Source organism: Hyposmocoma kahamanoa, unplaced genomic scaffold (assembly GCF_003589595.1).
Source record: "Hyposmocoma kahamanoa isolate Upper Pololo Valley unplaced genomic scaffold, ASM358959v1 84, whole genome shotgun sequence".
NCBI classification, from domain to species: Eukaryota; Metazoa; Arthropoda; class Insecta; order Lepidoptera; family Cosmopterigidae; genus Hyposmocoma; species Hyposmocoma kahamanoa.
The window spans coordinates 1,419,348-1,442,632 of NW_020654229.1; the positions used below are offsets into that span (position 1 = coordinate 1,419,348).

The 23,285-nt window shown below is 37.0% G+C and overlaps 1 protein-coding gene across 1 annotated transcript in view; it reads right to left on the minus strand.

Annotated features, from left to right (window-relative positions):
* LOC113234386 (lysosomal alpha-mannosidase-like) overlaps positions 1–23,285 on the minus strand; it is a 42,283-nt gene that overhangs the window by 14,557 nt on the left and 4,441 nt on the right. Inside the window, 8 exon segments of the mRNA XM_026469695.1 lie at positions 3,905–4,038; positions 6,080–6,216; positions 6,861–7,066; positions 8,211–8,287; positions 8,289–8,397; positions 10,016–10,097; positions 11,135–11,237; positions 12,584–12,682. Of these exon segments, the coding sequence (XP_026325480.1) occupies positions 3,905–4,038; positions 6,080–6,216; positions 6,861–7,066; positions 8,211–8,287; positions 8,289–8,397; positions 10,016–10,097; positions 11,135–11,237; positions 12,584–12,682 (947 nt within the window).

Consider the following 23,285-nt stretch of genomic DNA (forward strand, 5'->3'; position numbering starts at 1 on the left):
CATACCCTAATTTTCCAGCCTTAGAGACGGAATTACTTCTTCAAATTTGAATGGGATCACTACTTTCCTTTCCAACAAAAAATAATCGTCGAAATCGGTTCACAAATGTCGGGGGTAATTGCTTAACATACACAAAAATACGTTTAAATATAAAAATTATATTTTATAACCGCGACTCGAAGTTAAGTACAACGCCATCTGTTATCAAACCCCTTGATAATAAATCAATATCGGGAGAAAATTAAATCTGTGTAATGAAACAGGTGTTGCAGTAGCAATGCTTCGTAAATGTTGAACTGCGTGTATAATTTCTTTTTATATGAGAAAATAAGTGCGCTTTTTGACCTCCTTTTCATCTATTGGGAAGCCTCGATGAGGTAACGCCTATTCACTCTCGCCTTGAAAAGGCCCAAGTTTGGGGAACAAATCTGCAGGCAGGGAATTCCACTCCTTACCCGTTTGCCATATACATTTGGAAGCGAAACACACCTCACTTGGAATGGGGAAGGCGAAATTAAATTACGCAATTCTGCAATTCTTATATATCCTATAGAATACTGATAAGCAGGCACGGCGGTGTTCAAGGTGCCAAGCCTTCGCCTCTATTGAATCCGAGCCACCTATAAGCCTCTTGGCACTTTCCTACTGAATTCAAAGGGACCAGTTGGTATTTGGCAGAACCATCACACAGGTTCATTAATGATGTGGCATCAAACGAACCATAGACAAACAATATGAACACAATGCAAGCAATCAAGCACATAAACTACGTAGAATTAAAATAGACTCTACCCTCCATAGACTTACAAATAAATGGACGACGGGTCTAATACAAAAATCACGAAAAAAATATCCCAAGTCAACCTATTTAAACGTAGTGACATGTAAAGGATTATGAAAAAGCTAAAACGTTGAATTTAAATTGTAATGTCAACGCAGTACTGTCTATTTATTTATTATTTAAACACTTTATTGTACCACAAAGTAACTTACAAATTTTCAGAAACAATTTAAATATTTGTGTACAAAGGCGAGCTTATCCCATAAAGAGATTTCTTCCAACTAACCTTTGAAAATCTGAGAGGAAAGTTGGTTTTTGGGGTGGCACTAAAAATAGATAAAGTAAAGTAAAGTAAGTAAAGAAATGAAATATACTATACTCAATAAATACACAGATAAATTTAATAAATCAAATGTACATACGAATATATATATATATTAAGTAATGTTGATACATTAATATATACAAAGTCTATAATAAATTGAATGTACAAAATAAAACTATAAATAAATATATCAAATGTAAATAAATATTTCAAAAGCATGAGGAGTCTGAACATCCCAAAACTTCAAAAGAGCACCCTTGAAAACCCGAACCGAAGGCGACTGTCTGACCTCGACCGGGAGAAGGTTCCACATACGGGCAGCATTTCTAATTTCTTCTTAAGTCTAATTTTGCTTGCTTCGCTGTCAGTCGAACAAACGAAGACTAGAGCGTGAATGACGCTCTGTATACGATTTTAACGCCCTATAAGTTCGGACACTTTTTAGCGCGGACCCGACGTCCATATAATTGTAAGTCAATGCTACCCTCCATATAATAACTAATAGAATCGACATTTTTAGCGAAATTGTGTTTACAACACATCTGAGATCAGTAAAACGAGATGTACAACCCTCTCTAATCGGTTTTTTATATCTTATTTAGTTTCAGTTTTATTCTTAAGAGTCTATACCTCAGCCCAATTTCAACTTTTCTCCCTATTAATACGGTTCATTTTGCTTGGGCCGAGCGGGGGGGGGGGGGACTCCGGCTTTATTTCAGTATTTATTTTTTTACAAACGAAATTAAGGCCCTTTCAAAAATGTATTTCGTATACTATACGTGTTCTACGTAGATCAGTTAATTTAAAAAAAAAATCATTGATACATGTAAAGTACGTAATGAATACAGCGGTTTTCTTGTTAAATTTCAAGGTAAGTTAGCGTTTCTTTTTTCTATGGTGAAAATTTTTAGGAGTTGTGTTTTCACACCGTATAGTAATATGTTGGCTCGTAGGTCAAATTAACTCTTTTTAGGGCCTACTGTCAGACACTATACACCTGCGGTCTGTGGGTTAATTATACGCAGAAATCCTTCAATGCCCTGAAGGTCCAGTAGAATAACACCTTTAGAATGCTGTTGCGGCTGCCCCCGTTCTGTAGTGCGTCCGGCATGTTTGCGCAGGCGCGTACCGACGATTTTGACGCAGTAGTACGGAAACGCATTTCGTCGATCATGAGCAGGATGCGTGGCAGCGGTAACAGCCTTCTGAATTGTGCCATTGGACCAGAATTCGAGTCACCAAGAAGGGCTGGTGACATGTATTCTAATTCCGCATAGCTATTGTTAATTTCTATTATTTATTTTAAACTGTTTCTATTTTAGTTATTTTATTAAGTGTAATTTACTAACATAGTCCTAAGTTTTTGATTGTTACTAACAAAGTGGATCAATGGTGTTAAATAAATTATTATTATTGTTATAGTAATCAGTGTATATCCTCAATTTATAAAGTGGTCGATTTAGAAGCCACTTGAGGTTGTATCGAGTCTTAAACAAAATCAGCGCAACTGAATTTTGTACAATCAAAAAAACTTTAGATGAAAATATCTCGACCGTCACAGGAATCACCGCAATGCAAATGCGTTAATTATGACAAGGAGGGCAGCACGTGTCAATTACACATTATCTTTCATATAAATTCATATAAAAGTCACGAAATAAGTACTTTGTTGTTTCAAAAAAAGAATTAGAATCTTCCAAAATAATTATGTTATACCCATTGACTAACAATTATATGAATGTCGGGTCCGCGCTAAAAAGTGTCCGAACTTATAGGGCGTTAAAATCGTATACAGAGCGTCATTCACGCTTTATTCTTCGTTTGTTCGACTGACAGCGAAGCAAGCAAAATTAGACAGTACTGCGATGACATTACAATTTAAATTCAACATTTTACATGTCACTTGGGACATTTTTTTCGTGGTTTTTGTATTAGACCCGTCGTCCATTTATTTGTAAGACAATGGTTATACCATATTCTGTTATCTAATATCATATTTTCTGTTTCATATCATTTCATTTCTTAAGGGCGCGTTCCCATTACGTCTGTCGCGTTTAGCCTGTTCCCATATGACGATAATCTGTCGTGGACGGATATTTTATCGATGTACGACTGTCGGGTCTAACTGTTCCCACTAGATCGTAACGACAACGTATCGGTTCACGGCAGCCGCCTTGTCGTTTGCACGACAGAATCATTTGTAGCTGCGATTATCTGTCGTCACATATTTAACGTCAGACGACTGTCGTTCTAACTCTCCCCATTGACACAACAGTCGTCGTAAAGTCAAAAAAGACATGAACGACAGTTAATTGTGTTGTTCTATGATTGAACAACTTCATTTAAATATACAAGTCACGACACATTAAACTGCACGTCTATCTGTCGTCACGACACAATGAGAACGCGCCCTTACATGTTTATCTCAAACCATGCTATCAATTGCAATCTCATACTCTACTTATGGCATATCATATCGACAGCAGCAAAAAAAAGCAGAAACCTGTTTATTTGCAATATCACGATTTTACAGTAGAGTTTTGATAGTAAAACCTTGAAAGAAAAATATATTATGTATATTCTGAATATCCTTCAGATATTAGCTTTTTATATTGCTTCATTACTCAAAATTGTAGCTGATTGCAGGTAACCGTTACTCGTTATTGCCGTTGATATCATGCTAAATTATATCATATTATCTGAAATATCTCATACCCTTCATATCATATCATGCTGTCCTACAATATAGTATCTCATATCATTTCAATATCACACCTACTATCTCAAAATAAGCTCACATAATAAGTTGATCCAGGTTGTGGAACCACATCGCCGCGTCTTGGTAATGAAAATCTTCTCCCATAGTTATTAAAATGTTATTTGTTTTGTAGGCTGTGGACATGTTGCGGCATATGTCGATGAACTTGGACACCTGTTATAACACCGATAGGGTACTCGACTGTTTCTTTCAAAATCTATAAACGCAACCTCGGTGGAATAAGGCCATATCTGCATCTTGCAAATAAGAGACAACTTTTCGATACCTCCAATGAACACTACATCAATTTTATTCTTGGTCTTTTTGTTGAAATAAGGCGTCTCTTATGCAGTGACGCCAGTTGTAGCGATAGGCAACAAAGGCAACGTCTTGTAGGGAGTATAATATAATAAATCTATACGTCCAATGAAATGAAAAAATAAAGAAACAAAAAACAAAATTCGACAAAAAAAAACAAAAACAAAACAGCTCCAAAAATTAAGTTGGTGTAGTCTTTATCGGAGGTATCGCTTCTGGAGTGAGTTTTAAAGGTTCTATATACAATTAAGCAGTAAATTTTCGTATGCTTAAACAGGAGTTTTATAAAATATCACATACACAAATTTGTTTTACGTAGTTTTTATTATTTTTATTACTTTTCTAGTTATAAAAGTACTTTTAACGTACGATCACTTGTGGTTTTATTGTATCAAGAGTACGAAATTACGATCTAAAATCATGGAATGTACTAATGGAAATGTTATCAAGCAGCTTTAGTACCAAAGCCATTGTCGCCAACCACGCACACTTGTAAGAAGTCCCCAACATCGCACACGTACCTGTATTTTGTTAAATAATAAAATAGGTTCAAGAGCAGTCAACTACCTGTTATTAGCCTTGAGGGTGAGGCTCATCGATAAGGAACTTAGATTTTGCCAACAGATGGCGTTGTACTGAATAAGTTGGATCACTACGAGAAAGATATTATACTTGTGTTGTAATTTTATTTTTGTTTTATTTGCTTTTTTTATTTTACGTTTTATTGTTTTAATTATGTTAACTTTAATAGTTTTCAGTTTTTTTCTTGTGCGGTGTCAATTGTAGGAGTCAAATAAATGTATTTCTTTTTTCAAGTGGGAAGCTACCATTTTCCACTGGAGTACCACCGCTACGAAATGTATAAATAATTCTTTTGAGAGATAATTTTTTAAACTGTTATAATAAAATTGACGTGCAAAAGGAAAAAAGACTTGTACCGAATTAGTATGGAGCTTAGTATTTTATTCCCAGAAAAATTTAACCAGACTCAATTTTACTGCTACATATAAGCTTGAAATAAAGAGCGTAGCAGAATATCAAAAAATAATTCCGACCTGCATTTTTAAAACTGATTTAAAACATAAATTTGTAGACATGTTCAAATAATTATCAGCAACACTGCGATACTAAAAAATGTTCAAAAACAGCAACACTTAAACGTTAAAATTATCAAATACTTGATATTATACGTGAGACTAATTGTCTCAATTCTGCGAGTGTCCGTATCATGCTAGTTTCATAAAGATCATGGAGGGAGTGTAAACAGAAAATGTATTCGGTGATTCAGAGATTTTTGCACAAATTGATTCCTAGACCAAATGTAGGTTAATTAGATTATAACAAAAATTACACAATAATAATGACATAGACATTTGATCTGTCAATATATTTTTCATGGCATTGGCCACTAGCATATTAGCCAGAAAATGACATAAAAATCCGTAACGTGGCATACCGTTCCTTTTATGTAACGTAAAAACATAGTATTAAAAAGCTTTAATGATTTTCTGGAAATTGTAGGTCAAAAAAAATTGTCTTTGAGAGCTCTTTACAAAAAAGCAACTGAAAAGCCTGCTTAAATTTTCCATATTTTTAGTACAGTCAAGGACACGTCAAGCTTGACACATTGTACTTTAGACCGTTCTTAACGTAAGCGGCATAGAGTTGGATTTAAATCTTAAGTGTCAAGCTTGACGTTTCTTGACCTTGTACTACTAACGGAACAACTTTTTTAATAACTTTTTAAATGTCCCTTTATTCAAAACGTTGTCTCGGACTGCATTGGTTTTTCGGAGAAATTGGTTTCCAAATAAATAGCGTTTCTGCTCTCATACTTAAATTATGTATGTCACCTCAATTGCCTTAAGTAATGTGGAAAGAAACATGAAGAACTTACCCTCTCATCGACATTGTAAATAGGCGATGTTGGATCGTCAATGATCGGTTCGTCGGAACATAAGACATCGAAACAAAACCCGGGCGGGGGAGAGTATGTATTGTACAGGGCTCCAGTGAAAATGTCTGACGATTTACCTGGAAAAGAAAACAAATATCTAGATACCACCAATGAACACTACGCCATTTATATTTTTTGGTCATTTTTTTTTGTAATCAGTCATATTTTCTGTGAAAAAAAAAATTAAGAAAAAAAATAAAAAGAAAGACAAAACAAAATAAAAACAGAACAGGTCCAAAAAATAATTTCACAATTCAGACATTTTTGGCAAAATTTTACCTACTTTCACAATCGATAAAATTGTCGACAACAATTACGTGACTATTTAAATTTTACGAAAACTGGCAACCCTGTAAATGTCATTTTACTCCCATGTTCAAAAAAGGCAGATTATATGTGCTGGCGTGTGATTGTATGCGTGCGCGAAATTTCGTGTGCGTAGGCGCTTGGGTGTGTATAAACAATTCGTTTTGAATTTTAGACAGAATTTTATAATAATTGTGCCAGACAATCACGCCAATTACGTGACCTTAAACTAAAGAATTCCCTGTACTATAAATACAGAATTCCGTCTGGGTCACTTCCCAGAACAGCCAGAACAGAATCAATTTAAAAAATTACATTTCCAAAGTTATTCCTATCGAAAATCGAACCTGGGACCTCATCATCTAGCGCCCACAGTATAAACGAGGTCGTCAAAACTAGCATAATTATTACTTACCCAAATCGTCGTCCCCACGCCAAAGCATCTCCATGGTCTTCTTACCAAGTCTATTCGACTTGTCCTGATAATCAAGTCTGCCGAGGAACAATCCGTCGTAGCCCATGGCTGCGAGCAGCGAGGCCAACTCCCGGGAATGACCGAATGGATCGATCTGCCAGCCGACGTGTGGACGTCCGCATTCACCGAACGTGGCGTTCAGCTTGCTGTAGGCAAAAGAATACTGTAACCAGTTTTTCATCACACTCGTAAATAGTCTCATAACATGCAGCCAAAGTCGACCGTAATGTCCTTAATTATGTCCACGGGCTTTTACATTACATTATCGCCCTATGGATTTTTTAGGTCAAGATTATGCAAAAAGTTTCTATGCCCGAAAATTCTGAACGCATATTTCAGATAAACTTGAAGTGTAAAAAAAATATTTAAAAATATTTTACTAAATTTATTTTCTGAATTTAAATTCTGCAGTATTTTTAGAATTTGGACATTATTTATTTTATATCTATAATACATCGTGGCTGCATGCGTTTGTGCCTTTGATAACGTTTTAGTTCGAGTTGTATTATCTATGGAAAAATAGCGCAATCTGTTTAAAAAAAACCACCAGTGCAAAATCCGTAAATGCTATGTTGTGAAGCGATATTTTTATTACTATCATTAACTGCCTCTGTGGCCTAACGGTTACCATGACAGACTGCCACGCAGACGACCCAAGATAGATTCCCGGACCGGGAGAAACATTTATATGGCCTACATTTATTTCTCTCGTGAGTTTGGGTGTCATTTGTGGTTGTCTTTGTGTGTGTCCATGGCACCCGCGATACAGGGTTGTCCTAGTGCGGGGCTATTGTTGAGTGTGTGCGTTATTGTTTATCCATACAAGAAATAAATTATCGTTGTACCTATTTCCTCGCAAATGTGATGGAAAACACTGTATCTAGCACGGGCGGTAAAAATTACAACTCGAGTTATTAAAGCCCTCAGCCTTCGACTTCGGGCTTCGAATAGATTAGTAATTTAATATTTTACCGTCCTTAATACTAATACAAACAGTCACAATAGAACCCTTATGTAAGAGTTTGTTCAGGGAATTACTGCCGCTTTAACTATTTCTTAGCATTACTGCGTTCCGGTTTTGAAGGGTAAGGGTGCTGGTGAAATTACAGGCATATGGGACTTGTCAACTTATGTCTCAGGGTGACAGGCGCAGTGGAAGTACCTCTAACATATTTGCGATTCAAAGGCGTGTCGTACCTGGTAGTAACATTCAACGTCGCGCATCGCTCGCCCGCTACCAGACACTTGTATCCTCTAATATGGCATTAAAATTATAAAACAAATACTTACCTAAGTCCCCAAGTAAATTGATCTATAGTGGACTGATAATGCGTTGCGGCCTCGTCGTTCATGCTCCAAGCGCCCCCCCTCGAACTGCAGCCGGCCTTGGCGGACGAGAGTGTGGACCTTGTGGCGGACGGAATCTGGCTGCTTGGTCCACCATTTCCAGAAGAATGCTGTTTCTATATACACGAACCTTGAACAACATTATATTAACTGTATCAAGTCGTACACTTCCTACGTCTATACTCTAGCCAAATTTGATGTAGAATAAATCAAGCCATTATTACCTCCGACTTAGTGTAAACTATGAGTCTTACTTTTTGTTTTGCTGCAGATTTTTTCTATTTAACTATGTACAGGTTGTCCTTGTGAATTCTGTAATCTATCTACACTAAAATATAGATTACAAATTGTCATTGTGTTCATTTAAAATACGTATTATTTATATTAAACTATAGATTTAAATAAGTGTTAATATTGTTCTATCTAGAACTGAAAACCAATGACCCGAAAAATAATCTAAACGATGGGAGACTCATAAAATTTCGAATCGATTTCTCGCGAGAATCGTTTAACATGGTTATGTTTAGTTCACATCCCTATTTACGTAAGTTGTTCCGTGACCTCACTTATACTCAGGCCATACAGAGGCGGCCGCAGAAGCGTTGCGGGCGTGGAAAGTTTTGTAATGCACAAGTTTATATGAACGAAGGTTATATGTGGCAGAGTTCAGAGATGGTCCTTGCTAATTGCAAATTGGTTAGTTAGTGATCCTTTTGGTGCCGCGGCTGGCACCACACAAAGCGATACCTCCAATGGACACTACGCCAACTTTATTTTTTTGGCATTTTCTGTTATTTTTGTCAATAGGCATATTTATTTACTAATATTACGTTTTATTTGATTTTTAATTCGGGACTTAATCACGTATAAAACATATTTAATTTACCTCGACGTTTCGGACACATTGCAACGTCCATGGTCTCGAAGGGACTCAGTCCAACTCGCCTCAGTATAATCTCAGTACAGAGTACTAAAACAACCGACTCAAAAATACGTGGAATTACATCTATTTGCCAAGTGTTATTGAAATATCGCCTAGTTCGCCACTATACAGGACTTGACACTGGAGATAATAAAAATCGGTTCTCACTACTCAAAGTATATTGAGAGAAAAACGCCTTGAATTGGAGAATGGCAAAACCAACCATTAAAATAATGGCTCCTTAAGTAAAATTTAGGCGCTATTTATAAAAATGAATGTTTCATGCGTGAACAGCCACCATTCGAGGTGGATGATTTTCTTTAAAATGAAATGGGACCACTATGGAAGTACCCCCTTTCCAACAAAAAAAGAATCATGAAAATCGGTTCACAAATACCGGAGTTATCGCGTAACATACATACAAAAAAAAAGTACAGTCGAATTGAGAACCTCCTCCTTTTTTTGAAGTCGGTTAAAAATATGTTTTATACGTGATTAACTCCGAATTAAAAATCAAATAATGTGTGAAAATGGTGAAAGTTTAAATCAAAATATTAAGCTACCCGAATTTTGTAAAAAAATAAAGAAACAAAAAACAAAATTCGAAAAAAAACACAAAAAAGCGAATTTTGTAAAAAAAAAAATAAACATAAAAGAAAATAAAAATAGAACAGGTCCAAAAATGAAACAGCCGTATGTTTATTTAAATAATCTGTGGTTTAATTTAGTTTTTCGTTTTGTTTGTGACGCGGCCGCTGCTCACCACGACTGGACAATATCAGAACAATGTAAAACAGTGAATATGGCAATTAGGAAATAAACTTACCTCCGTTTTGGGTCTTCCCACAACTCCTTGACCACAGAATCCAATATGTATTGAACACCAGCTTTTTGTATGGTATTTTGACCTGGAAAAATAACATCAATATAATTTTATAAAAACAATACACAGAAATATATGTACATATTTATTAAATAAAGATCGAACAATCAGGCAGAAAAATCGACCTAAAAAGTTCTTGGAATTACATCTATTTGTATATATTTTATTGAAATCATTTACCGGAAAGTGCGAGAAACCGGATTCATCCCCTAGTTTGCCACCCTTAGAGGTGAAATATTTTCTTCAAATTTAAATCGGACCAACACCAAGGTACCCTCTTTTCAACAAAAAGGAATCATCAAAATCGGTTTACGAATTTTAAAGCCAAAGTTATCGCGTAACATAGACAGGCAAGACCTTACGTTTTTCTCTAAATGCTTGTTGCAGATCTTTGTTTTTTTTTCGTTTTAACGGCTTTTTTATTGTAGCGCCACCTATGAAACACTGGGTGAGAAACCTATGAAAGTATTGTTTTTATTAATAGAAATTAATAACAAAACACTTACCGTCGTCGTCTTGAATAAAATAAAAGAAATATCTGTAAATGTACTATATGGTATGGATTTTAATTTTCTAGGACCTTTTTGGAGCATTATCAACCCATTTATATATCCCACTGCTGGGAACGGGTCTCCTCTCCGACGGGCGTTTAGGCCGTAGTCCCACCTTCGCACACACACGTTTCGAAGAAAAAATAAAAGGAAACATGATATCTGGACACATGACATATTTAAAAAGAGATCGCAACATAGAGAATATCATACGCTATTTCCTGATTTGGTAAACGACGACGTAAAATTCTACCAGAATTTTCTTATGTCTCATGCTACACTTACTCTTCTTAACGAATAGCAAATGACGGTCGGCGCGGCGGCGGCGCGCGCGCTGGGTGCGTCCACACATACGCAAGCCGTATGACGTCGTCGGCATTACCTACATTGCTATGCGGATCTGTGGACGCCTACCTTTAGGCTACCACGGCCTTTTGGAGAATTTACAGAGGACAAGTTTTCTGTACTTGAAGTTATCATTCCAAATCCGGAAACATCAATGAATACTCACTGCCATAATAATACTGGTCGACGGTCTTGAGCCATCCCACATCGTCGTGCGTGTGGGGAACGATGTGCACATTTAACACGTTGGGGTCATAGTCCTTGCAACTCTGTGAAATAACCAATTTTATTTTTAATTATACTTAAGCTTCGTTTATGTAATACCTAGTGACGGGACGAATAAGTCGTGCGCCTGATGGTAAGTGACACGCCTGTCCATAACAGTTGCAGTGCCACTCATAGCTTTAAATCGCAAAGATTTTAGGGACTCTGCCACTGCGCCCGTCACCCTGAGACATAAGTTGACAAGTCCCATGTGTTTGTAATTTCCCAACACACTTACTCTCTTACCTCCAGAAGGAGGTTGCCGAGCGTGATCGAGAGAGGGCCGATCCCGTTCGCCAGTAAATTTGGCAACCGCGAGGAAGACGACGGGGCGGCGTAGCCCGTTTCGTCGTTTGGGGGGCGTAGCTCCTCCTAGGTGCTGGGGGGTCCCGGTGTGCTAAGTCGATCCCGGATCCTTCCCACTAGAGCACCCGAAAAGGCCGCCGTGGGGTTTTAGCCGGCATAACCTCTCCACTGCCCCGGCGTCGGAGAGGTAACCCAGGAGGAATTCCCCACGAAAAAAAAAAACGGGTGGGACAACATATGCTGCAGGCTTAGAACTTACTTTTAGGAGCAGTAGGGCTCGTAAAGCTCTACTACTGCTTAGGTGTCATTAGTAAAAATACAACGCTTTATTGCAAACAAACGGAAATTACACACAATATTTACTTAGTTAATAAAGCAACTGGTATCGATAACTAAGAGTTAAAGTTCAAAAGTTATCCACTAAGATAATTGTTTTGTTTATTTAGTGCGGGCATTGGCTTGTTACTTTTGTAATGCCGTCAGAACCTTTTTTAACAGACTTCAAAAAAGAGGAGATCCTCAATTCAACGGTATTTCTTTTGTGTGTATGTTATTTATGTATTTAACTTTATTGTACAATACACTGAAGTACAAATGGCGGACTTAATGCAATAAGGCATTCTCTACCAGTCAACCATTGGGCCAAACAGAAAAAAAACACAATAGGTGTGTTACACTTATTAACGAAATACTAACCAAATTGATTCACTTACTTCGGGTAATTACTTACCCACACTGAAAACCCTCAATAGGGTTACCCTATGAAGTGTTTATCTCCAAGCTAATTTAAACTCTACGCGGAATCCATTCGACTTATAATTGCACCGCACTCCTTATATTGTTGCGACATTGACGGAACGGCAACAAGGCTGTCCGCGAGCCATTCCCTAAGGAAGACTATGATGTTTATATAATTTAAATTTATTTATTACGAACGTACTGTACTAATGATGGTCGTGCATTGTGCACGAAAGGTGACAAATAAAAACAAATTGAGAGCTGTACATGACCTGACAAAAAAAAACAAGTGAACAGAAACACTTACGTCGTACCCGCAGGATTCCCCTCTGGTAGGCGTGATGTCGTCATGCAGCGGCACCCCGGTCACCACGGCCACCGCGCACACCAAAAGCAGTTTCATAATCTATAATTAACAATACAAAAAAACCATTATCTTACCTTCGAATAGGCGCATAAATTCGTATACGTAATCAACCCATTTATAAACATGCTGGCCCGTAGATTCACTCGTTGTACAAAAGAGGTGAAAGTTACGCTTTTTAAAGCTTTTTGTCAGTCAATGTACTCGAGTAGTCTATAGGTTAGATATACACAGCGTACATATAACTCAATATGAGTACAATACAATAACATCTTCAGGATGCTGTTGAGACTGCCACGGCACTGCAGTGCATCCTGCGGCATGTTTGCTGAAGCGCGAACAGATGACTTTTATGCCATTAGGCGTAAAAAAGTGTCGTCTCTGCTAAAGCTCTGCGTGACAGTGGCAATGGCATCCTGAGGATGTTTGCCCATCATTTTGACTGTACAATTTTAAAGTTTTGAGTAAATATTACAATTGGTCAAATTAAGTAATAATTGTGCATTTTCCAAATTTTAATATTTAAATTTTCTGTCAATATCTCAAAATTCAATGTAATCATACTAACATAGTTCTAAGGTTTGTAACTAACACCATTATCTTATGGGCTATGGCCTGAAATAAATGGTTTATTATTATTATTATTATACGTCCCACTGATGGGCAGAAGAAAAGAAGAAGCGCAAACATATTTCGGTCACGTGGTTCAACACGATAGATACCGACTGCTTCAACTTATAATGATGGGAAAGGTTGAAGGCGAGAGACGCGCTGGAAAACGTATTGGACTAGAGTCGCGGTAACCGTCAGGTCGCTTGTGGCGTCTGGCACTGAGTGTATATTCAAGAATTGCTACCTATTTGCTACTATTTGCTACCTCTGATATATTGTGGGCAATTTAAAAAAATAAATGACCATAAATAATTAATGGTCGCCACTTTGTTCAGCATGAAAGGAGCAGATTTTCCAGAAGTATGTGTTACCAATAATTGCTACCTATTTACTACTTTCACGAATTAAAGGTATACGCTTCTTATCTACATTAATTAAAAAAAATTTAACCGATTGAAAATTTTACGAAGAAGTGCCTGAATTAAAAAAAGCGAAATTTTAAATCAAAAAATCAAAAGCTTTTAGTGCTTTATGGTCACAATATAAAGGGTAGGCGTTGGCACTTCTTGACTTCACTTAACTAAAATTTAGGCGCTATTTATAAAAATGAATGTTCATGTGTGATCAGCCACCCTTAGAGGGTGAAATGGTAGGATGAGTAGAAATGGGACCACTATGGAGGTACCCTCTTTCCAACAAAAAAAGAATCATGAAAATACCGGAGTTATCGCGTAACATACATAAAAAAACATACAGTCGAATTGAGAACCTCCTCCTTTTTTGAAGTCGGTTAAAAAATACGGTGGACGTTGAAATTCTTTATCTTGTCTAAGTGGGCGGTGAGCCAAAACATTTGTGAACCTATGCATTAGACTAATAGGCGTCTATTAGGGCTCGCAGAACCGGCAAAATCCACAAATGAGATGACTTTAGACTTAGGTCCCAAGCCAGCTAATTTTAAATCATCTCGGTGTTGGGTGGGACATGAAATTAAAATGAGTTTGAGGGAGTAACCCATTTCAAAAAATGAGGCGGTACAATATCCTACTCCAAACGAGGTGGGGTAGTGGTAAGAATGTTTGCACCAACGGCAATGACTCCACAAACAGGGAATATTAAGCACATTTTCATAAATTGATGGTATTGTAGTCTAGGTTCTACTCTATGAGTAGAACTACTGGCTGAGTGAATATAGTTTTATATTTAGAATAGGCAAAATAGGCGCCTTGTCGTCGAGTTGCGGACACCAGCCCGTTACACCAAGTAGTACCAAGTATATTTAGAATGTGTTTTGAAATAGGAAATTAGAAAGAATAGAACGTCTTGATAGTGCGAGATGTAACCTCAGTAAGAAAATATGTAAAAAAGTACAATAAACCAAGTTTTGAAGATTATCCCAGTTTATATTTATAAAAGTACCTCTCGCTACGCAACACGGGCTACGTCCAAGTCTACAGTATCAATCAATTGGATAACTTAATTGTTATGATGTAGTATAAATATATAATTTCATTTAGTCCTATTGTAGCATGATCATAAGATGTAAAATCAGCTAAAAAGCGGGAAGTGCAGGACCAATCATTGTTGCATTTGTTAAATCCGAATCAGTGTGCCATTAGTGAGGTTGTGACATGAGACTATGACATGAGGTGAGGTGTGAGGTGGGATATTTTAATGCTAGAGATGTTGTGACAAACACACCCCGGACACTGCATACAATAGTCGAAAGTTATTTAACTACTACTACTACAAAGAGCAAGGCGCTATCTGCACACGCGGAAATGTGTGCGTAAAGTGGCAGGGTTACCCATCACTTTCTACTGAGTCAGAGCCTTTTCATTGCCATGGCTTCCAAGAGAGATACTAGTAGAATATATTACTGTGTTACGTCTAAGTTAATGTCTGTATCATGTGTCTGTGTATGTATTTGTCATGGTGAATAAAGATTTTATCTATCTATCTATCACTGCGATTCCACTTTATTGACACTGAACTGTTAGATTTTAAACAGTATAACAAATACTACAATTGCAATATAATCTCAATGGAGTTCCAATGGAATCACAATTACCAGTGAAACATGGTAAGTACAGTGCCTTGGAACAGATATACGATTGTGTGCCAACTACAGTGGAGACTGCGACGCTTTGGGATGCAGAGGCTAGAGAATTCATCATGGAGCTGGGTTGTCGACTTAGAGATAGAGGCTGTGATCCACTCTCTGGATCTAACTTGGTGCAACAAATTTCGTTGGCTATTCAGCGCGATAATGCTGCCAGCGTCCTGATTTTGATTCAAAACGGAATCAATCCTATCGGGTACTCTCGAAATCAGATGGGTTTCTGAGCGAGAAGATGAACCTGATTCCTACTATATCTTTCTAATTTGTGAGTTAAATCAACTTTTAGATTTATTTTATTTAGATTAGAAATGTCAAAAGTTTCCGATCGGCCAGTTGTGAATCGCAATATTTTGTGCCTCGACTCGGAAAAGACACAGTTTCTGATCGGGAGAGGCAATCAAAATCAAGCTGCAGGTGTTACGGGGACGTTTGAACCGGCTAAGATTCAGAGCGGTCCTTTTTCATTGTTATTCTACTTCTTAATCGCTTCCTCACTGCTGAGGGTCGTGGATCCATTTCATCCTGCCAACGATTTGCCTCCATCGATTGCGCTCAGGTGTAGTACAGCGCTAACAGATAGCTCCAGTTATTCAGATATCTAATCCGACCACCTTTTGGGACTCCTGCCCAAGCGCTCCAAGTTATAAGCATCTCTACGTGCTACGTGACCTAAATAGCGTATCACACGCTGCATGCAAGTTGAAGACAGACGCTGAGTATTCTACATCTTGAGTTCCTCCGGTACAGAGACATTGGTACGGCGGGCTGTCCACGGTATCCTTAATGTTCTGCGCCAGCAACACATTTCAAAGGCGTCACTTCTCTTTCATTGTTATAGTTAGATAAAAGAAAGGGAGTTTTTCTTTGTGTTCGATCTTTGTATAACAAACTAGTGAAGTTATTTCATAAAAATATATTTTATTAATATCGCGATGGTTAACAATGTAAAATTGAATAAAAATACATAATTATAATAAATTTCATTTGATAAACAAAACCTGCAACGTACTTTTCTTGACGCATCTGGTTATTGCCGATCTGTGCCCAGCATGTTATGTTGGTCGAGTCAAAATTTCCCACCTCTTGAAAATTTCATATTTGTATTACATAGATTTTATGCATTTAGCGCTTGTAGTACGTATGACATATTATGTCTATAGCCTATGTAATGTTACTACATTTAAGTTTCTCATTTAAGTGAATGTACAATTATTTTGAGTAAATAAATTTTTAAACCCATAAACCACATAAAAGTGCGTTATTGATTTTTTTTTTGTGACGAAGCCTAAGACGTTCCAGATTGACATTTGTAAAAATTTTATAATACAATTACCAATACTTTCAAGCGGCTTAGGGCTCTGGAGCCCTGGAGCCGTTTGAGAGCTACGATGCTGCAGACAGACCCGACATACACACAGACATAGGCTTCAGACTTCGAATTCCTTTGTTTTTGTGTCGGGGGTCAAAAATCTAGGTCGATTTTGGAGCGTCAATCGATAAACAAAAAACAAAACACTTGAAGCGTGTTTTGTTTGTGTCGCAAACAATCTTATCTTGACTGATCTTGTTTAATCTTAAGTATGTTTAAGAGTTTTATGTGTCCAAATGTTTTGATTAAACACTTCACATGTTAAAATTATATTTGATTTCGTTATATTTTCTTTAAATCTATAATAATTCATTTGGCGATCATGTTTGGATCAGAGTTTGAATTTTAAAATAAATGTTGACATGAAAGCTGATGTTTTATTCTTAATTAAATATAGCTATTTTGTTTTTAAGCACTAATATAATGTATCTGTGCACAAACAAGATGCTTAAGATACAGGTAATAATGTACTTAGTTTAGGCAACTATACTGGTAGGCTTCTAATAATTAATTGTATAGCTTTATGATTAGTATAATAATTAAGGTTTATTTTTTTTTTTTTTTACCAATTGTATATTAGCTTCCCTTACATTTGTTTTTGTTTTTTTTACTTATATTTATTAGATTAAGTTATGTTGAAATAAATTTATCTTTATCTTTATTAGTGGTAAATGCATAATGTTATACTGACGTATAATATTTTTAACCAACTTGAAAAAAGGAGGAAGTTCTCAATTGATGCGCCCTATGTATAACAAACCCGCCGGGAGTCATGAGTCACTTCGCCATCACCAATTAAAATCAATAGTTCGCAAAGATATAATTTAACAATTAACGACTAATTACTAGACATATTAAAAGAAAGCTGTTCTCATTTATTGAACCATGGAGATACGGTTAACGTCACGTCACTATTTTTAACCTACTTAAAAAAAGGAATTTCTCAATTAGAAAGTACTTTCTTTTTAGGCATTGGTCCCATTTAAATTTAAAGAAAATATTCCACCTCTAAGGGATGAATCCGGTTTCGCGCATTTTCCGGTAACCGACTTCAATAAAACTTGGCAAATACATGTAATTAAACGAACTTCTGAGGTCGGTTTTTTTATTAGCAGTTTTATTTTGTGTTAAGTTATGAAACCAAAGACAAGCCCTGATTGGAACATTTCGCAGAGATGTAGCAGTATGTGTTTCCGTTTTTGTTTCCGTTGCGACACTTAAGTTGGACGTAGTTAAGCAAAAATATCCATAACACATGCATATCTAGATCCATAACACAAAATTATCAAAAAAATGAGTTATATGTCTAACCTCGTAGATCAGCACAAAAAATCAACATATAAACGTAATTAATATCTCTAGAGTAACTTGACATTATAAGTTTTGAAAATAAAACAAGTGAGAAAAGAAAGCGAGTGGATGTGGATTGGATCCTTTTTTAGCCGACTTCAAAAAATGGAGGAGGCTCTTAATTCGACTGTATATATTTTTTTGTATGTATGTTACGCGATAACTCCCGTATTTGTGAACCGATTTTCATGATTCTTTTTTGTTAGAAAAGGGGTACCTCCACAGTGGCCATTTTAAAGAAAATCATCCACCTCTAAGGGTGGCTGTTCACGCAAGAAGATTCATTTTTATAATTAGCGTCTCAATTTCACTAAAGAAGCAATTATTTTAGTAGTTGGTTTAGCTATTCTCCAATTCAAGGCGTTTTTCTCTCAATGTAGTTTGAGTAATGAGAACCGATTTTTATTATCTCCTGTGTCAAGTCTTGTATTGGGACGAACTAGGGGATATTTCTATAAAACTTTGCAAGTAGACGTAATTCCACGTACTTTTGAGGTCGGTTTTTTAGTACTCTGTACTGAGATTATATTTAACAATGTATTAGCTTATCCAATCGGTGTAAGAAAGCACCAAGGAATAAGCATTGCAGGCTCTTAACTTCCATATTCCTTTAATGTTTTGTTATCACGAGCCCGTCCGATGGCCTTCGCCGTCACATCCAGTGTTGTCATCTTTCTTATTTAAATTCCCCATTCAAACGAAACCGACGACTAATTTTCCAAATTTAGTAATTATTAATAATAATAATAACGCACACACTCAACATAGCCCCGCACTAGGAAAACCCTGTGTCGCGGGTGCCATGGACACACACATAGACAACCACAAATTACACCCAAACTCACGAGAGAAATAAATGTAGGCCATACAAATATTTCTCCCGACCCGGGAATCGAACCTAGGACCTCTGCGTGGCAGTCCGGCATGGTAACCGTTCGGCCACGGAGGCAGTTGTATTATTAGTAGTATTATTGTAAGTAGTGATAAGCACTTTAAAGCAAATAATAGATTCAACAATAGTTTTTGCTAACAAACGCATACGTTGGGTTTTGACTCTAAGGCGACAACGGCCTCAAGATCAGTGCCCTGTTGCTGGACGTTGACGTGTTCATAACGACATCGCAAATGTATTTGAAGTTTGTAATGCCTCTTATCTAAATCGTCAAACTTAACATTTACAAAATAAGTTAACTGCTTATGTTCTTATCACAAATACTTAACATAACAGAAATAGTAAACGACTCTCAAGCGCAGGCTTCAAAGTTTGTTTTTCTTTTTATCGTATCGACGGCATGTAATAAATTGGTCCTACCGTAATCGAACTCGGGACCTCCTTATCCAGAGTTCACAAAGCAAAACCAGTAGTAGCAATAAAGCTCCTTGTGAAAGAGTTCATCCAAGGAAGTACTGCCACCTTACTTATTTCTACCGCCAAGCAGTAATGTGAGCATTGATTACTGCGTTCCGGTTTTGAACGGTAAGAGACACTCATAGCCCCGCACTAGGGAAACCCTGTACCGCAGTTGCCATGGACACACACATAGACAACCGCAAATTACTACACCCAAACTCACGAGAGAACTAAATGTACAAATATTTATCCCGGCTCGGGAATCGAACGCGGAACCTCTGCGTGGCAGTCCAGCATGGTAACCGTTCACATGCATGGAGCAATAAATACAGTAGACGTGGTTAGTTCGTCTGACGCGTGCCAACTATAGGTCTCGAAAGATCCATCTGCGCTCTGTCCGCCATTTTCGCTTTGTATGGTATGGTTGTGTTATTCTTTCGTGCAAATTCTCTAAAATCCCAGAAAAATGCCATATTGTGCTGTTTTGGAGTGCAGAAATGATAGCCGCACCAAAACTATTACCCGTGGTCATTGACTTACAAATAAATGGACGACGGGTCTAATACAAAAACCACGAAAAAAATGTCCCAAGTCAACCTATTTAAACGTAGTGACATGTCAAGGAATATGAAAAAGCTAAAACGTTGAATTTAAATTGTAATGTCATCGTAGTACTGTCTAATTTTGCTGGCTTCGCTGTCAGTCGAACAAACGAAGACTAAAGCGTGAATGACGCTCTGTATAACGCCCTATAAGTTCGGACACTTTTTAGCGCGGTCCCGACGTCCATATAATTGTAAGTCAATGCCCGTGGTGGTATTTCATATCACCAGAAAGTCTTATTTGTTTATCGAAATATTTTTTTTAGTTACAAAAAACGAAAGTAAAGCTTATAGCCCTGAAATATGGTCGCTTCTTATTTGGAGAACTAAAATAATATCACTCCAATTCGTCGTCGTTCAGCAATTAATCGCTAGATGGCAGTACACTGATTGAAATTTCAATATAAAATCAAAACGTCGTAACTTGTAATAATAGGTATTGATGTTATTGAACTTTCTACGATATACCTACAGGGTAAAGTTTAAATTATATTAACAATCCATAATTATGTTATTTCTTTTTAAATTTGAAACTACGACCAATCAATATCAAGATTTTGTAGTTTCTTGCGACTTCGTCGGGGGCAGTGCAATTACGCGTAACTAGCATTTGTAGTAATTTAGTGTCCAAATCAAAACCGCGTAAATGTCGTGGCAACCAAATCAGCGTGATTTACGGGAATCTATTGTTATCAGTCCGTAGACAACATAAATTAATGCTTACTGTACAAAAATGAAAGTTGCACCTAACCACTGAAATAACAAAGTAATAATGTTAAATCCTTAGAATAATAACGCATAGAATGATAGTTTCATATTAAACGAACTGTCACAAGTGAGGCAAAAATCAAATTCATATAGGCTAGTTTTAGTAGTAGGTTAATTTTCGGTTTTAGTGAATATTTATATAAAAATACAACTTGAAACGGGTTACTTCCTTGTGGAATGTGATGTTAGTATCGATTTTATGTTTGTCTGACGTATTTTTACACTCATTTACCGCACATTTCGTCATTTTTAGCTAAAATTCTTGATCTGTTCGCGGTGCAAGTTGACCTTGAGCAGTGAAGGCCCGCCCGCTCGTGTAGGCCCTTTGGGCGCGCTTCAATTTGCCTCACTTAGCGTGTGCGGACTAGGTTTCTATGCGTTATTATTCTAAGGTTAAATCCCTCTCCTGTAAAAAATTGGTACGCGGATTTGCGCTATCCACGACGTTATGTCTCAGAATGACGGGAGAAGTGTCGATGTCCCTCGATTTAAAACTCTGAGTAGCAAAACAACTGATATGGACAGGAGTGTCGTTTACTACCAGGCGCACGACTTGATGGTCCGGTCACATGTTTTCATAAAAAAAAAACGCTAGATGGCCGAGGTCGCCAAACAATATAAAACCAACGCAAGTCACATATCTAAGCATTGTTCTCCGCGAAATAAAGAAACATGCAAACAATTAAGTATTACTGTTTAATGCTTTAGGAAAATGTTATCGGTTAGTTATGTAGTTATTATTTCCTTGACGACGTATTGACGAAGTATAAACTGAAGTACAGATAACGTGTTTGTATAATTTTAAATTTATTTTTAATTCAGACAACGGGGTCCATACACGCTCATGCAATAATTTGTATATTGTATTCATGCCGGATAAAATAATATCAGTCACAATAATATTAATAATGATATCACAATCACAATACAATATTATTTTTTTGTGTGCATGTTACGTGATTAGATCGGCATTTGTGAACCGATTCTGTCGATTCTTTATTTGTTGGAAAGAGGGTGCCTCAGTATTGGTCCACCTCTATATTCCAACTCTAACGGTGGCAAACTACGGGGTGAATTCGGTTTCGCGGACTTTCCGGTAACACATTTCAATAAAACTTGGCAAATAAACGCAATACCTACCACAAACTTTTGAGATCAGCTTTTTTTTGTAAAAAGTTAATTGAAATTAAAAACATCCTAATATTAACAGGGAATATGGTTTCTCAGTACCACCAGTTTGGGATCCAGTAGGTATTTCCTCTGATGAAAAATCTCAAACAGACATAAGACTGCAGTACTAATTAATATGTTCTAATTTCCATTATCAATTAAAAAGTTGTAAAACATAATGTAGCGTAAATGTTAGCATTAATATTAGACATAACTGGTTGAAGACTGTACCACCTCAGTCAACCGTGACAATGGGACCTGTAAAAGGCCCGAAACTTCGATTTGTTTGAAAAAACAAACATACGCGATTTAAATCTGGAAAAATTGTTTCATTTCCTAAGTTACGATTCTTTTTTCTTCCGTGGTTTAAACGCCAACCTCTACGTATCTAACTCTATGCAGTGTAAGCGAGCCTTTAAAACACCGTTACGCGTTAAGGTTTATTTTTTTATCCGTTCTAAGAACGGCTAGGTCTAGTTTAGCCTCTACATCCTAGTACTCCCGATAGTGTACCTAGAATTCCGTATATTTTATTCATTAACTGCGAGTAAAAAAGATATACTTTTGTGACCGTTAGACGAGAGGGAAAATTGGTCATCGTAATTTTTACCCGAGAAGGGTTCGATGATCAATTGAATAGTTTTTTTTTTTATTAGACAACATAATTTTTTTTTTATAATATCAAGTGACGGGGCGAACAAGTCGTGCGCCTGATGGTGAGTTACACGCCTGTCCGTAACAGTTGCAGTGCCACTCAGAGCGTCAAATCGCAAAGATCTTAGTTGCAGATTTCCATAGCACAAGCGCTTTAGTTACTTAGTTTTTGATCAGACAACGTATCAGTAGAGCAGTCGAGCTCCTTGTGAAAAAGTTAGTCCAGGGAAGTACTGCCACCTTATCTATTTCTGCCGTCAAGCAGTACTGGTGAAATTACAGGCACATGGGACTTGTCACCTTATGTCTCAAAGTGACGGATGAAGTGGCAGTCCCCCTACGATTTTTACGATTTAAAGCTCCGAGTGGAACTGCAACCGTTATGGATAGACGTGTCGCTTACCAACAGGCGCACGAGATTTTTGTCCCATCACACCAATGTACACCAATTTACTGCGTACACGCAGAGGTCCCAGGTTCGATTCCCGGGCCGGAAGAAATATTTCTATGACCTACATTTATTTCTCTCGTGAATTTGGGTGTAATTTGTGGTTGTCTATGTGTGTGTCCATGGCACCCGCGACACAGAGTTTCCCTAGAGCGGGGCTATGTTGAGTGTGTGCGATATTATTACTATTAATTTAAAT